General features: G+C 37.7%; 1 protein-coding gene across 2 annotated transcripts in view; it reads left to right on the top strand.

The window, feature by feature from the left end:
* The window catches only part of PCNX (pecanex homolog (Drosophila)), a 171,172-nt gene that overhangs the window by 123,931 nt on the left and 31,932 nt on the right, over window positions 1–15,309 (top strand). For both annotated transcript variants that reach the window (XM_011983136.1, XM_011983137.1), the window contains 2 exons: window positions 6,292–6,545; window positions 8,801–9,031. In XM_011983136.1, coding sequence (XP_011838526.1) covers window positions 6,292–6,545; window positions 8,801–9,031 — 485 coding nt within the window. The remainder of the gene's footprint in view (window positions 1–6,291; window positions 6,546–8,800; window positions 9,032–15,309) is intronic.

Below are 15,309 nucleotides of genomic sequence, written 5' to 3'. Positions count from 1 at the left end.
TTGGTTCTGTTTATGTGATGGATTACGTTTATTGATTTGCGTATATTGAACCATCCTTGCATCCCAGGGATGAAGCCGACTTGATTATGGTGGATAAGCTTTTTAATGTGCTGCTGGATTCAGTTTGCGAGTATTTTATTGAGGATTTTTCTCATTGATGTTCATCAGCTATATTGGCCTGGAGTTTTCTTTTTTGTTGTGTCTCTGCCAGGTTTTGGTATCAGGATGAAGCTGGCCTCATAAAATGAGTTAGTGAGGAATCCTTCTTTTTTTATTGTTTGGAATAGTTTCAGAAGGAATGGTACCAACTCCTCTTTATACCCCGGGTAGAATTCAGCTGTGAATCCTTCCGGCCCTGGACCCTTTTTGGTTGGTAGGCTAGTAATTACTGCCTCAATTTCAGAATTTGTTATTGGTCTATTCAAGGATTCGACTTCTTCCTGGTTTATGCTTGGGAGGGTGTATGTGTCCAGGAATTTATCCATTTTTTCTAGACTTTCTAGTTTATTTGCGTAGAGGTGTTTATAGTATTCTCTGATGGTACTTTGTATTTCTGTGTAATCAGTGGTGATATCCCCTTTATCATTTTTTATTGTGTCTATTTGATTCTTCTCTTTTTTGTTCTTTATTAATCTAACTAGCAGTCTTTCTATTTGTTGATCTTTTCAAAAAAACAGCTCCTGGATTCATTTTTTGAAGGGTTTTTTGAGTCTCTCAGTTCTGCTCTGATCTCAGTTATTTGTTGTCTTCTGCTACCTTTTGAATTTGTTTGCTCTCACTTCTCTTGTTCTTTTAATTGCGATGTTAGGGTGTTGATTTTAGATCTTCCCTGATTTCTTTTGTGGGCACTTAGTGCTATAAATTTCTCTCTAAACACTGTTTTAGTTGTGTCCCAGCGATTCTGGTACGTTGTGTCTTTGTTCTTATTGGTTTCAAAGCACTTATTTATTTCTGCCTTCATTTCATTGTATATATCCAGTAGTCATTATAGTATTCATTCAGGAGCAGTTTGTTCAGTTTTGCAATTTAAAAAAAAAAGCTCAGAAAGTTTATTCTAGAAATTTCTAACTTGTTGTAGCACATGGAGAAAAAAGCTGAATTTCTCCAAGCTTTTAAAAAACTAGTGTAATACTGATACCAAAATGCGACTAAGTGGGCTGGGCACAGTGGCTCACGCCTGTAATCCCAACACTTTGGAAGGCCAAGGTGGGCAGATCACCTGAGGTCCAGAGTTCGAGACCAGCCTGACCAACATGGCAAAACCTCGTCTCTACTAAAAATACAAAAAAAATTAGGCATGGTGGCGGGCACCTGTAATCCCAACTACTCAGAAGGCTGAGGCAGGAGAATCACTTGAACCCAGGAAGTGGAGGGTGCGGTGAGCCGAGATCACACCACTGCGCTTCAGCTTAGGTGACAAAATGAGACTCCCATCTCAAAATATATATATATATAGAGAGAGAGAGACACATATATATATACATGTGTGTATATATACATATACACATATATGCACATGTATACATGTATATATACACATATGTATGTATACATATACTGTGTGAATCCATTCAGTCCTGGACTCTTTTTGTTGGTAGGCTTTTTAGGTTTGTATATACACACACACACCCACACACACACATACATATGTATATATGTATACAAAAATATATATACATATATTTTTGCATCTGTAGTCACAAGCAAAATTAAGCTAGTTTATGTGAACTTACGTACATATATACATGCATGTATGTACACATGTATGTATACATATATGCATCATACATGTATATACACATGTATGTATACATATATGCATCATACATGTATACATACATGTGTGTATGCATAAGTGTATATGTACATGCATGCATGTATATATGCATACATGTATAAATATGCATGCACATACATGTACATAAATATACATGCATGCATGCATGTATGTATATGTGCATATATAAATATATAATTTATGTTTTATATACATTGTATGATATATACATCTATGCAAATATATGTATATATGTATGTGTATATATGCATGTACACATGTGTATATATGTATGTGTATATATGCATGTACACATATGTGTATATATGTATGTGTATATATGCATGTACACATATGTGTATAAAAAATAAGTATAGTTTAATTTTGATTGTGACTATAGATGCAAAAATCCTGCAGTTGCAAAGTAAGCAGAAACTAGCAGTCCTTTTTTATAAGTGCCTATATTAGTATGTTCTCACACTGCTGATAAACACTTGAGACTGAGTAATTTATAAAGAAAAAGAGGTTTAATGGACTTATAGTTCCACGTGTCTGGGGAGGGCTCCCAGTCATGGCAGAAAGTGAAAGGCACATCTTACAATACAGCAGACAAGACAGAATAAGAGCCAAGCAAAAGGGGAAACCCCTTATAAAACCATCAGATCTCTCGAGACTGACTACCATGAGAACAGTATGTGGGAACTGCCCTCATGATTCACCTATCTCCTACCAGGTCCCTCTCACAACACTTGGAATTATGGGAGCTACAATTCAAGATGAGATTTGGTTGGGGACACAGCCAAACCATATAGTATCTCTAAAAATATTCACCCATTTTTCAGTTTTTACATCAATTTAAATATTAGCAAATTAATAGAATTCTTTCTGTTTTAATAGGTCACTGTAGTAAAACATGGTCTTCAAAAGATGTCAGAAAACATTTGATTAAATTTCATTTCTATTATTGGTTTAAAAGACACTTTATAATATTGCATATGTTCTTACTATTTTGAAATACATGTATATGTATTACAGGCATACCTTGGAGATATTGCATGTTGGGTTCAGACCACTGCAATAAAGTAAATATTGCAATAAAGCAAGTCACACAAATTGCTTGGTTTTCCACTGCATATAAAAGTTATGTTTACATTATATGGTAGTGTATTAAATGTGCAATAGCATTATGGCTAAGGAAAGAATGTACTACATATCTTAATTTTAAAAATTTACTGCTAAAAAATGCTAAGGATTATCTGAGCCTTCAGTGAGTTGTGATCTTTTTGCTGATGTAGAGTCTTGCCTCGATGTTGATGGCTGCTAACTGGTCAGGGTGGTGATTGCTGAACGTTGGGGCAGCTTTGGCAAGATCTTAAAATCAGACAATAATGAAGTTTGCTACACTTATTGATTCTTTGTTTCATGAAGGATTCCTCTGTAGCATGCAATGCTGTTTAATAGCATTTACCCACAGTATGATTTCTTTCAAAATTGGAGTCAGTGCTCTCAAGCTTTGCTATTGTTTTATTAATCAAGTTTATGTAATATTCTAAATCCTTTGTTGTTGTTTTAACCAAGGCTCACAACATCTTCACCAGGAGTCAATTTCCTCTCAAGAAACTGGTTTCTTCTCAAACATAAGAAGCAACACCTCATCTCTTTACGTTTTATTGGGATATTGTAGTAATTCCGCCACATCCTTCAGATTTCGCTTCTGATTCTGGTTCTCTTGCTATTCCTGCCATATCTGCAATTACTTCCACCACTGAAGTCTTGAAACCCCACAAAGTTATCCATGAGAGTTACAATCAACTTATTTCAAATTCCTATTAGTGTTGACATTTTGACCTCCTCCCATGAATCATGAGTGTCTTTACTGGCGTCTAAAATGGTGAATCCTTTCCAGGAAATTGTCAGTTTACTTTGCCCAGAGTCATCAGAGGAATCCCTCTGTGGCAGCTATAGCCTTACAAAATTTATTTCTTAAGTAGTAAGACTTGACAGTTGCAATTATTTCTTGATGTACAGACTGCGGAACGGATGTTGTGTTAGCAGGCATGAAAACAACACTAATGTCCTTGTACATTTCCATCAGAGTTCTTGGGTGATCAGGTGCATTGTCAATGAGTAGTAATATTTGGAAAGGAATCTTTTTTTCTGAGCAGAAGATCTCAACAGTAGGCTTAAAATATCCAGTAAACCATGCTATAAACAGATGTGCTGTCATCCAGTCTTTGTTATTCCATTTATAGTGCACAGGGTAAATTTAGCATAATTCTTAAAGGTTCTAGCATTTTTGGAGTGGTAAATGAGCATTTCAACTTAAACTTAGCAGCTGCATTGGATCCTTTCAAAGAGAGTCAGCCTGTCCTTTGAAGATTTGAAGCCAGGCATTGACTCCTCTCTAGCTGTGAAAGTCCTAGATGGCATCTTCTTTCCATGTAAGGATGTTTAGTCTATTTTGAAAATCTGTTGTTGTAGTGTAGCCAGCTTCGTCAATGATCATAGCTAGATATTCTGGATAACTTGCTGCAGCTTTAATGTCAGCACTTGCGGCTTCACCGTGCACTTTTACGTTGTGAAGACAGCTTCTTTCCTTAAACCTCATGACCCAATCTCTACTAGCTTCCAGTTTTCTTCTGCAGCTTCCTTGCTTCTCAGCCTTCATAGAATTGTAGACAGTTAGAGCTTTGCTCTGGATTAGACTTTGGCTTAAGGGAATGTTATAGTTAGTTTGATCTCTCCAGACCACTCAAACGTTCTCCATATCAGCAATAAGCCTTTTTTGCTTTCTTATCTTTTGTTTGTTCACTGGAGTAGCACTTTTAATTTTCTTCAAGAATGTTTCCTTTGCATTCACAACTTGGCCATTTGGTACATGAGGCCTAACTTTTGGCCCATCCCGGTGATATGGTTTGGATTTGTGTCCCTGCCCAAATCTCATGTTGAATTGTAATCCCCAATGTTGGAGGAGGGGCTTGGTGGGGCATGATTAGATCATGGGAGTGGATTTTCCCCTTGCTGTTCTCGCGATAGGGAGTCATGAGGACTCACCATTATAGATACAATAGTAATAAAATGTTTGAAATATTGAGAGAATTACCAAAATGTGATCCAGAGCAGGAAGTGAGCACATGCTGTTGGAAAAATGGTACCAATAGATTTGTTTGACACAAGGTTGTCAAAAACCTTCAATTTGTAGATATCATAGTGCCTTCAAAGAGCAATAAAACAAAGCACAGTAAAACAAGATATGCCTATATATTTTTAGGGAGTATCATATAAAATGGTCACCCACAGCATATATTCCTGTTAGTGTCAGGTTCAAGTCAAGGGTTTTTCTTGTCGACACTATGTAACATTATTATGGAAGTGTTGGTGACAGTTATTAAACAAAAAAATGAAATAGTGGAATTATTGAGGGCCATAGAGGGCTAAATGCACAGCTCCTCAGCTTGGCCATAAAAACCTTTTTAGCCTTATCTTTCATTATACCACCACCACCATCAGCTGGGACTAGGTGTCATGGTATCAGTTTCTCTCAAAGCAGTGGTTTTCAGACATGGATGGTGTGTGTATTAATATTACTTTTAAAGAAGAAAAAATTGTGCAGTCTGATTTTTATACAGTTAAGTATGATTATAGTCTTTACATAATATAAGGAATTTACAAATTGAGTTGAAACAAGACCACAGAACAAAATGAAAACTGACATTAGTGTGATAGATGATACTTTGCTGGCACTAGATTGCTATGGGTCTCATTGTATATTTAATCTGTTTTTGTATTTTTACTTCAATAACATTCCACTGGTTTTTGTATTTTTAAAATTAACTCAGACCTTCAGGAGATGTGCCTTTACTCTTTGGTGCTTCATTTGATACAAACACAATTGTAAACCCATTTGAAACATTTAGAAATCAGTAAGTCAATACAAAGTTACTTTACCACATGAATTATCAGAACCTGTAGTGTGGTTGCAGTGACTCAGGCCTGTAATCCCAGCACTTTGGGTGGTTGAGGCAGGCAGATCAAGAGGTCTGGAGTTTAAGACCAACACGGTGAAACCCCGACTCTACTAAAAATACAAAAATTAGCTGGGCCTGGTGGCGCATGCTTGTAATACCAGCTACTCTGGAGACTAAGGCAGGAGAATTGCTTGAACTGGGACCCGGGAGGCAGAGATTGCGGTGGGCTGAGATCACGCCACTGCACTCCAGCCTGGGCTACAGAGGGAGACTCTGTCTTAAAACAAAAAAACAAACAAAAAAACTGTAGTGTGCTAATGTTAATGCACATTGTGTTTTGGCAGGATATGAATATAGAATATGCGTGATTTCTAGTGTTTGCTATAATTCATTAATGAATATTCTAAGGCAAATCCATCATATACTTTCAATTGCGATAAAATATGTATTTTTTCTAAATCTCATGTGTCCTTGCATTCATTTTTCCCACTTTCTGGTTTTTCCCCTTTGTAATGGTCTCTCTCTCTCCCTCTCTCTCTCTTTAAGGTACCTACTGTCAACAACGGGAAGTGGAGGCCATTACTGAAGGTGTAGAGGAAGATGAAGGATTTTGCTGTTGTGAACCTGGCCATATTCCTCACATGCTTTCATTTAATGCTGCATTTAGCCAGCGATGGCTAGCTTGGGAAGTGATAGTCACAAAGTATATTCTGGAGGGGTATAGCATCACTGATAATAGTGCTGCTTCTATGCTTCAAGTTTTTGATCTTCGGAAAGTACTCACAACTTACTATGTCAAGGTAAGAGTATGTGTCTACTTAGATCTTCAGATAATCAAGAGTTTCTTCTTGGGAATAACATATATATATGTAAGTATATATATGTATATACTTTTTTTTAACTTATGCTTTGCTTCTGAGTACTTATTTAAATTCTCTAGCATCCAGAAAAGTCCATAAAAATAGACCTACTAATGTCTTGCTTTCTCTTTGTTTACTGAAATTCATTCCATTCATTCATTAATAATAGCTAGACATTTGTAGCTTGTGTTTTAGGCATTGTGCTAAGGAATATGTACACACAAATATGCATACACACATGATTGTCTTACTTAATTCTGTAAATAAGTGTTTCCCTATTTTACAAATAAACAACTTAAGGATCAGAAGTTAACTTGGCCAAGGTCCTCTAACAAGTAGAGTTTGGGGCTTAAAACCCAGGCTTGTCTGACTCTTGCGCCCTTGCTCTTAACCACTGCTTTGCACAGCTTTCATTCAACAAACTGAATAAAAGTATTGCAAAATTCAAGAGGTCCCCAAGACCACCCTCACTTCTGACATCAACTGTAATTTTGGGGTCCCCAAGACCACTCATAGGTTCAGTAAGTTGCTAAGAGTTGTGCAGATGCCTGTTTCTCCCAGCAGTGAAGCATGGCAGTACTCACGGGGTGTTGTCCACCAAGGAAACTTGCTTGAGCTTGGTGTCCTGTCATGTAGGCGTGGTTGACCATCCACATGGCCAACATAAGTCTCCAGGATGTCCAGAGGTCGTGCTGATACTGTGTGGCTCTAGGTCCTCAGCTGAACAAAGACTGTTTAACAGGAAGGGCATGCCAAGGCTTAGAGGTTACCCCCTACAACCCAAGGGTAAAGGCCAAACCCCTCATTGGGCAAGGTTAATCCTTTACTGCACAAGAGATTCTATTTTTGCTAAAGAGTTTATAGAAATACAGTATGGTTGCGACTTAGGGGCTTACAGGTAAAACCAGTATTTTTAAGAAGGAAACATGTGCTAAGCTTTAATAACCAACATCTGAATTTTTCACACCTTTTTTTCTTTTCTTTTTCTTTTTTTGTTTTTGAGACAGGGTTTCATTCTGTTGTCCAGGCCGGAGTACAGTGGCATAATTGTAGCTCACTGCAGCCTTGACCTCCAGGGCTCGAGCAATACACTCACCTTAACCTCCTGGGTAACTGGGACTACAGGTGCATGCCACCACACCCAGCTAATTTTTTATTTTTTTGTAGGGATGAGGTTTCACTATGTTGCCCAGGCTCTCAAACTCTGGGCTCAAGCAGTTCTCCCACCTTGGCCTCCCAAAGTGCTGGGGTTATAGGCATGAGCCACCATCCCCAGCCTGAAATTTTCGTATCTTATGTTGTTACCTCTCCTCACCACCTTATTTGCTGATTGGGATGAACATTGAGCCTTCCATTTAATGTTTGGCTAAACCTAACCTCAGGAAGCTAGAGATTGATTTCACAATATTTTTTACTCGTGTGTGCGTGTGGCATTTTTTTCTCTAGTTATAAATATATATCTCTATAACTTGGCCTAGGACCACCAGATGGCCTTAATAACTCTCTATGATAAATTATTCAAAATAAGTGCACTACAGTAAAGTTTTTTTTACCTCTTTTGAAATATCCTAAGTTCAAAAGCTCTAAAATCAATAGATTAGGGCCAGGTGCGGTGGCTCATACCTGTAATCCCAGCACTTTGGGAGGCTGAGGTGGATGGACCACTTGAGGTCAGAGTTCAAGACCAGCCAGGCCAATGAGGTGAAAACCCATCTCTACTAAAAATATAAAAATTAGCTGGGTGTGGTGGTGGGTGCCTGTAATCCCAGCTACTTGGGAGGCTGAGGCATGAGAATTGCTTGAACTCAGGAGGTAGAGGTTGCAGTGAGCCGAGATTACGCCACGGCACTCCAGCATGGGCGACAGAGTAAGACTTTGTCTCTAAATAAATAAATAAGTAAAATAAAATAAAATAAAATAAATAAACAGAATTGTTTTGAAGTTGCTTTGTTGAATTTGTAGTTGTGATTTTAAAGTATTAGATGTTTTTTCATCCAGTAAGGCCTGAGGTATATTATAGTATTCTTAAAATATATATGTAGAATATTGAGGGAGAATTTATATCGTTATAAATAATTGTAATGGGGGAATTTATATCATTATAAATAATTGGAATTTATTTCATTGATGAATCTGAGTTAATTGAAATTGTAATTTAATCTGAATTCTTTTTTTTTTTTTTTTGTCCATGTTAGGGTATCATTTATTATGTTACGACCTCTTCTAAGCTAGAGGAGTGGCTAGCTAATGAGACAATGCAGGAAGGACTTCGTCTGTGTGCCGATCGCAATTATGTTGATGTGGACCCGACCTTTAATCCAAACATTGATGAAGACTATGACCACCGACTGGCAGGCATATCTAGGGAGAGTTTCTGTGTGATTTACCTCAATTGGATAGAGTACTGCTCTTCCCGAAGAGCAAAGGTAGAGTTTATTTCATTTACAACTCTTTGAATCCAAGTTTCTCCAAAGATGCAAAGAATGTCCCTGTTCTTATGAGGTCAGTTTTTCCAGACCTTCCTCTTTCTGATCTTCTGGTTAAGATAACCTAACTGGTTCATTATGGGTAGGCCAAACCAACTCTGCCGAAACAGGTTAAAGGAAGTGACCTCCCGCTTTCTTTCATTTGCAGTGTCCCAGTCTCATTGTCCAGGTAGCACCTCCTCTACCCTGGGTATGCATAAGCATGCACATACATTCACATTCCACGCATTATCCTTCAAAATCTAGTCCTTAAGAAATTCTACCTCTCGCTGCCACACTTAAGGATAATTAGATGTGTTTGTCCCAAATACAAAGTCTAGACCAGTGCTGGCTAATAGGCTTTCTGCAGTGTTGGAAATGTGCTGTCACTGCCACATGTGGCTGTGAAACACATGAAATGTGGCTAGTACAGCTAAAAAGCTGAATTGTAAATTTTATTGAATTTTAACTGATTTAAATTTAGGAGCCTGTATAGCTAGTGACTACCATATTGGACAGTGTGGATCTAGACCATTGATTTCAAATGTGAGTAAAAAAGGCATAGGAACTTGTAAAAGTTCAGATTCCTGGGCCCCACCTATAAGATTCTGATCTAGGTCTAGGCTGGGAATCACTAGGGGTGATTTAAATTCTGGTGGTTCCCAATCCACACATTAGGATAACATGTTTTATCCTAAAAGTAAGATGAGTTAGGGACTTCAGCAACTATGGCTTCCTTCTAGGTCTCATGATTTTTGTGGTAGTATCACACCCCTGGTCAGACTCCATGTAACATAATCGCAATGCCAAGGCCTGTGATTACAAAGCTAATTCCTGCCACCACTACTGCTTTTTAAGCAAAAGACTTGTGTAGTTGAACCACCAACATCCTATGTACAGATTTACCCACTATCATGTAGCGTAGTGAGCTATCTTGACAACTGGTGCCTTCATCATGGTCTAGGAGGTACATACTGACCATCTTCAGATTTAGCACTTGGTTTAGTCCTTCCTTTGCCACCACTTAGAGTAAGACAGCCATCATATCAGCCTCTTTTTACTCCATCAGTAAGAACAGGAGCATCTTGTACTTCCTCTCTGAGTTGTGGCTTTGAGCTTTTGTACTAGATGTGCAGTTTATATGGAGCAGAGTAGTATATCTTAAAAGAAGGGATAGTGAGTTGGCTAAAAGAACCTCACAGAAGGCTCAGAAGACCAGTAGACAGTGGCTGGAAATAGAGGACCTCAAAGCTAAACTTCTTTCTTCCAAACATGTAACAAGTAGTTTTATTTTTTCATAAATAAAATATACTTAAAATGTTTTGCATACTGTTCTCAAATCCTTGGACTGACTTTTGTTGGGAGAAGTAATGGGAACAGTCATATTATCCTATAGCTCTTCTTTGGCTCAGATGATATTGGTTATTTTGTTGTGATTTAATCATGATGTTTTTTGCTAGGGGTTCACAGTGTACCCACTCAGGAACAGGGTTCCATCCTACCTTAAGGACCTTTAGAGATTATTGCTGAGGTCATGAACATGGCTCAAGGAAGTCCTGATTGGTAATAAATCATATATTCAAAAGGTTTACCTCTAAACTTGGGTATCCCCAGTCTCTTCAGGTAGCTTATTTCACTAATCCTGGTCTGTTTTATTTTCTACTCTTACAGTCTCTTTAGAAGAAGATTATCAGTTGTATTTTTCCAGCTATATGGTCTCCCGTTTGCCCTAGTTTTTCTTTTAAGTTGAACAAGATTATCTTCATCTCCTTAAGATCTTGGATGCTATTCTCTGAATCAGCATTCCCGGAATAACCTCTTCCTGGGGACGTTAATCAGGCCAGACTTGCTGACTCAAGCTGTAGTGCCCTCGTCTGAATGTTTAAAAACTGCCTCAGACCCTTCTTCCGTAGTTCCCTTTCAAGATAGTATAAGATTGATCCTGAACTAACTGCATTAAAATTACCTTCAATGCCAAAATGAAAGGATTCATCTCATTTTCTTTCTACTACTTTTCAAACGATAAGTATTTCTTTCACTTTATTGTTAGTATTAGCAAGAATTTTTGGTGAGAATATCTAATGCAATTTCGGGAGTAGGGCACATGCCTTCTCCAACAGTAACAAAATAGTGCTACCAGGCTTGAACTAGTTTTTTTCTTTCAGCAAATTAAAGATGTTGCTATACTGTCTTCTGGCTTGCATTGTTTCTGATGAGAAGTCCGCTGTCATTCTTTTCTTTGTTCCTCTGAAAAAATGGTAGGTACAATATAATATCTTTTTTCACTGGCTGCTTTTAAGATTTTCTCTTTATTACTGGTTTTAAGCAATTTAAATACAATGTGCCTTAGTGTAGTTTTCTCATGTTTCTTTTTTTATTATTATTATACTTTTAAGTTCTGGGATACATGTGCAGAACATGCAGGTTTGTTACATGGGTATACACAAGCCATGTGGCTTGCTGCATCCATCAACCTGTCATCTACATTAGGTATTTTTCCTAAGCTATCCCTCCCTTAGCCCCTCCATACCCCAACAGGCCCTGGTGTGTGATGTTCCCCTCCCTGTGTCTACGTGTTCTCATTGTTCAACTCCCACTTATGAGTGAAAACATGCAGTTTGGTTTTCTGTCCCTGTGTTAGTTTGCTGAGAATGATGGTTTCCAGCTTCATCCATGTCCCTACAAAGGACATGAATTCATCCTTTATTATGGCGGCATAGTATTCCATGTTGTATATGTACCACATTTTCTTTATCCAGTCTATCATTGATGGGCATTTGGGTTGGTTCCAAGTCTTTGCTATTGTGAACAGTGCTGCAATAAACATGCATGTGCACGTATCTTTATAGTAGAATGATTTATAATCCTTTGGGTATATACCCAAAATGGGATTGCTGGGTCAAATGGTATTTCTGGTTCTAGATCCTTGAGGAATCGCCACACTATCTTCCACAATGGTTGAACTAATTTACACTCCCACCAACAGTGTTAAAGTGTTCCTATTTCTTCACATCCTCTCCAGCATCTGTTGTTTCCTGACTTCTTAGTAATCACCATTCTAACTGGCATGAGATGGTATCTCATTGTGGTTTTGATTTGCAGTTCTCTAATGACCATTGATGATGAGCTTTTTTTCATATGTCTGTTGGCCACATAAATGTCTTCTTTTGAGAAGTATCTGTTCATATCCTTCACCCACTTTTGGATGGGGTTGGTTTTTTTCTTGTAAATTTAAGTTCCTTGTAGATTTGGATATTAGCCCTTTGTCAGATAGATAGATTGCAAAAATTTTCTCCCATTCTGTAGGTTGCCTGTTCACTGTGAAGATAGTTTCTTTTGCTGTACAGAAGCTGTTTAGCTTAATTAGATCCCATTTGTCAGTTTTGGCTTTTGTTGCCATTGCTTTTGGTGTTTTAGTCGTGAGGTCTTTGCCCATGCCTATGTCCTGAATGGTATTGCCTAGTTGTTGTTCTAGGATTTTTATGGTTTTAGGTCTTATGTTTAAGTCTTTAATCCATCTTGAGTTAATTTTTGTATAAGGTGTAAGGAAGGGGTCCAGTTTCAGCTTTCTACATATGGCTAGCCAGTTTTCCCAATACCATTTATTAAATAGGGAATCATTTCCCCATTGCTTGTTTTTGTCAGGTTTGTCAAAGATCAGATGGTTGTAAATGAGTGGCATTATTTCTGAGGCCTCTGTTCTGTTCCATTGGTCTATATATTTGTTTTGGTACCAGTACCATGTTGTTTTGGTTACTGTAGCCTTGTAGTAGAGTTTGAAGTCAGATAGCGTGATGCCCCCAGCTTTGTTCTTTTTGCTTAGGACTATCTTGGCTATGTGGTTTCTTTTTTGGTTCCATATGAAATTTAAAGTAGTTTTTTCCAATTCTGTGAAGAAAGTCAGTGGTAGCTTGATGGGGTTAGCATTGAATCTATAAATTACTTTGGGCAGTATGGCCATTTTCACAATATTGATTCTTCCTATCCATGAGCATAGAATATTTTTCCATTTGTTTGTGTCCTCTCTTACTTCCTTGAGCAGTGGTTTGTAGTTCTCCTTGAAGAGGTCCTTCACATCCCTTGTAAGCTGTATTCCTAGGTTTTTTATTCTCTTTGTAGCAATTGTGAATGGGAGTTCACTCATGATTTGGCTCTCTGTTTGTCTGTTATTGGTGTACAGGAATGTTTGTGATTTTTCACATTGATTTTGTATCTTGAGACTTTCCTGAAGTTGCTTATCAGCTTAAGGAGATTTTGGGCTGAGGCAGCGGGGTTTTCTAAATATACAATCATGTCATCTGCAAACAGAGAAAATTTGACTTCCTCTCTTCGTATTTAAATACCCTCTATTTCTTTTCTTGGCTGATTGCCCTGTCCAGAACTTCCAGTACTCTGTTGAATAGGAGTGGTGAGAAAGGGCATCCTTGTCTTGTGCCGGTTTTCAAAGGGAATGCTTCCAGCTTTTGCCCATTCAGTATGATATTGACCATGGGTTTGTCATAGATAGCTCTTCTTATTTTGAGATAGGTTCCATCAATACCTAGTTTATGGAGAGTTTTTAGCATGAAGGGGTGTTGAATTTTATCAAAGGCCTTTTCTGCATCTGTTGAGATAATCATGTGGTTTTTGTCATTGGTTCTGTTTATGTGATGGATTACGTTTATTGATTTGCATATGTTGAACCATCCTTGCATCCTAGGGATGAAGCTAACTTGATTATGGTGGATAAGCTTATTGATGTGCTGCTGGATTCTGTCAGCCAGTATCTTATTGAGGATTTTCTCATTGATGTTCATCAGATATATTGGCCTGAAATTTTCTTTTTTTATTGTATGTCTGCCAGGTTTTGGTATCAGGATGATGCTGTTCTCATAAAATGATTAGGGAGGAGTCCCTCTTTTCTGTTGTTTGGAATAGTTTCAGAAGGAATGGTACCAGCTTTTCTTTGTACCTCTGGTAGAATTCAGCTCTTAGTCCATCTGGTCCTGGCCTTTTCTTGGTTGATAGGCTATTAATTACTGCCTCAATTTCAGTACTTGTTATTGGTCTATTCAGAGATTCAACTTCTTCCTGGTTTATACTTGGGAGAGTGTGTGAGTCCAGAAATTTATCCATTTCTTCTAGACTTTCTAGTTTATTTGCGTAGAGGTGTTTATAGTATTCTCTGATGGTACTTTGTATTTCTGTGGGATCAGTGGTGATATCCCCTTCATCATTTTTATTGTGTCTGTTTGATTCTTCTCTCTTTTCTTTATTAATCTAACTAGCAGTCTATCTATTTGTTGATCTTTTCAAAAAAAAACAGCTCTGGATTCATTTTTTGAAGGGTTTTTTGTGTCTCTGATTCCTTCAGTTCTGCTCTGATCTTAGTTATTTGTTGTCTTCTGCTACCTTTTGAATTTGTTTGCTCTTGCTTCTCTAGTTCTTTTAATTGTGATGTTAGGGTGTTGGTTTTAGATCTTTCCCAGTTTTTTCTATGGGCATTTATGCTATAAATTTCTCTCTAAACACTGTTTTACCTGTGTCCCAGAGAGTCTGGTACACTGTGTCTTTGTTCTCGTTGGTTTCAAAGCACTTATTTATTTCTACCTTAATTTCATGATTTACCCAGTAGTCATTCAGGGGCAGGTTTTTCAGTTTCCATGTAGTTGTGTGGTTTTGAGTGATTTTCTTAATCCTGAGTTCTAATTTGATTGCACTATGGTCTGAGAGACCGTTTGTTATGATTTCTGTTCTTTTACATTTGCTGAGGAGTGCTTTATTTCCAACTATGTGGTCAGTTTTGGAAGAAGTGCGATGTGGTGCTGAGAAGAATGTATATGCTGTTGATTTGGGGTGGAGAGTTCTGTAGATGTCTATTAGGTCTGCTTGGTCCAGAACTGAGTTCAAGTCCTGAGTATCCTTGTTAATTTTCTATCTTGTTGATCTAATATTGACAGTGGGGTTTTAAAGTCTCCCACTGTTATTGTGTGGGAGTCTAAGTCTCTTTGTAGGTCTCTAAGCACTTGTTTTATGAATTGCGTGCTCCTGTACTGGGTGCATATATATATAGGATAGTTAGCTCTCCTTGTTGCATTGATACCTTTACCATTATGAAATGCTTTTCTTTGTCTTTTTTGATCTTTGTGGGTTTAAAGCCTGTTTTATCAGAGACTAGGATTTGCAACCCCTGCTTTTTTTTTTTTTTTTTTTTTTGCTTCCCATTTGCTTGGTAAATATTCCTCCATCCCTTTATTTTG

The sequence above is a fragment of the Mandrillus leucophaeus genome, unplaced genomic scaffold, assembly GCF_000951045.1.
Source record: "Mandrillus leucophaeus isolate KB7577 unplaced genomic scaffold, Mleu.le_1.0 Scaffold246, whole genome shotgun sequence".
NCBI classification, from domain to species: Eukaryota; Metazoa; Chordata; class Mammalia; order Primates; family Cercopithecidae; genus Mandrillus; species Mandrillus leucophaeus.
This window is presented reverse-complemented; position numbering and strand designations above follow the sequence as displayed.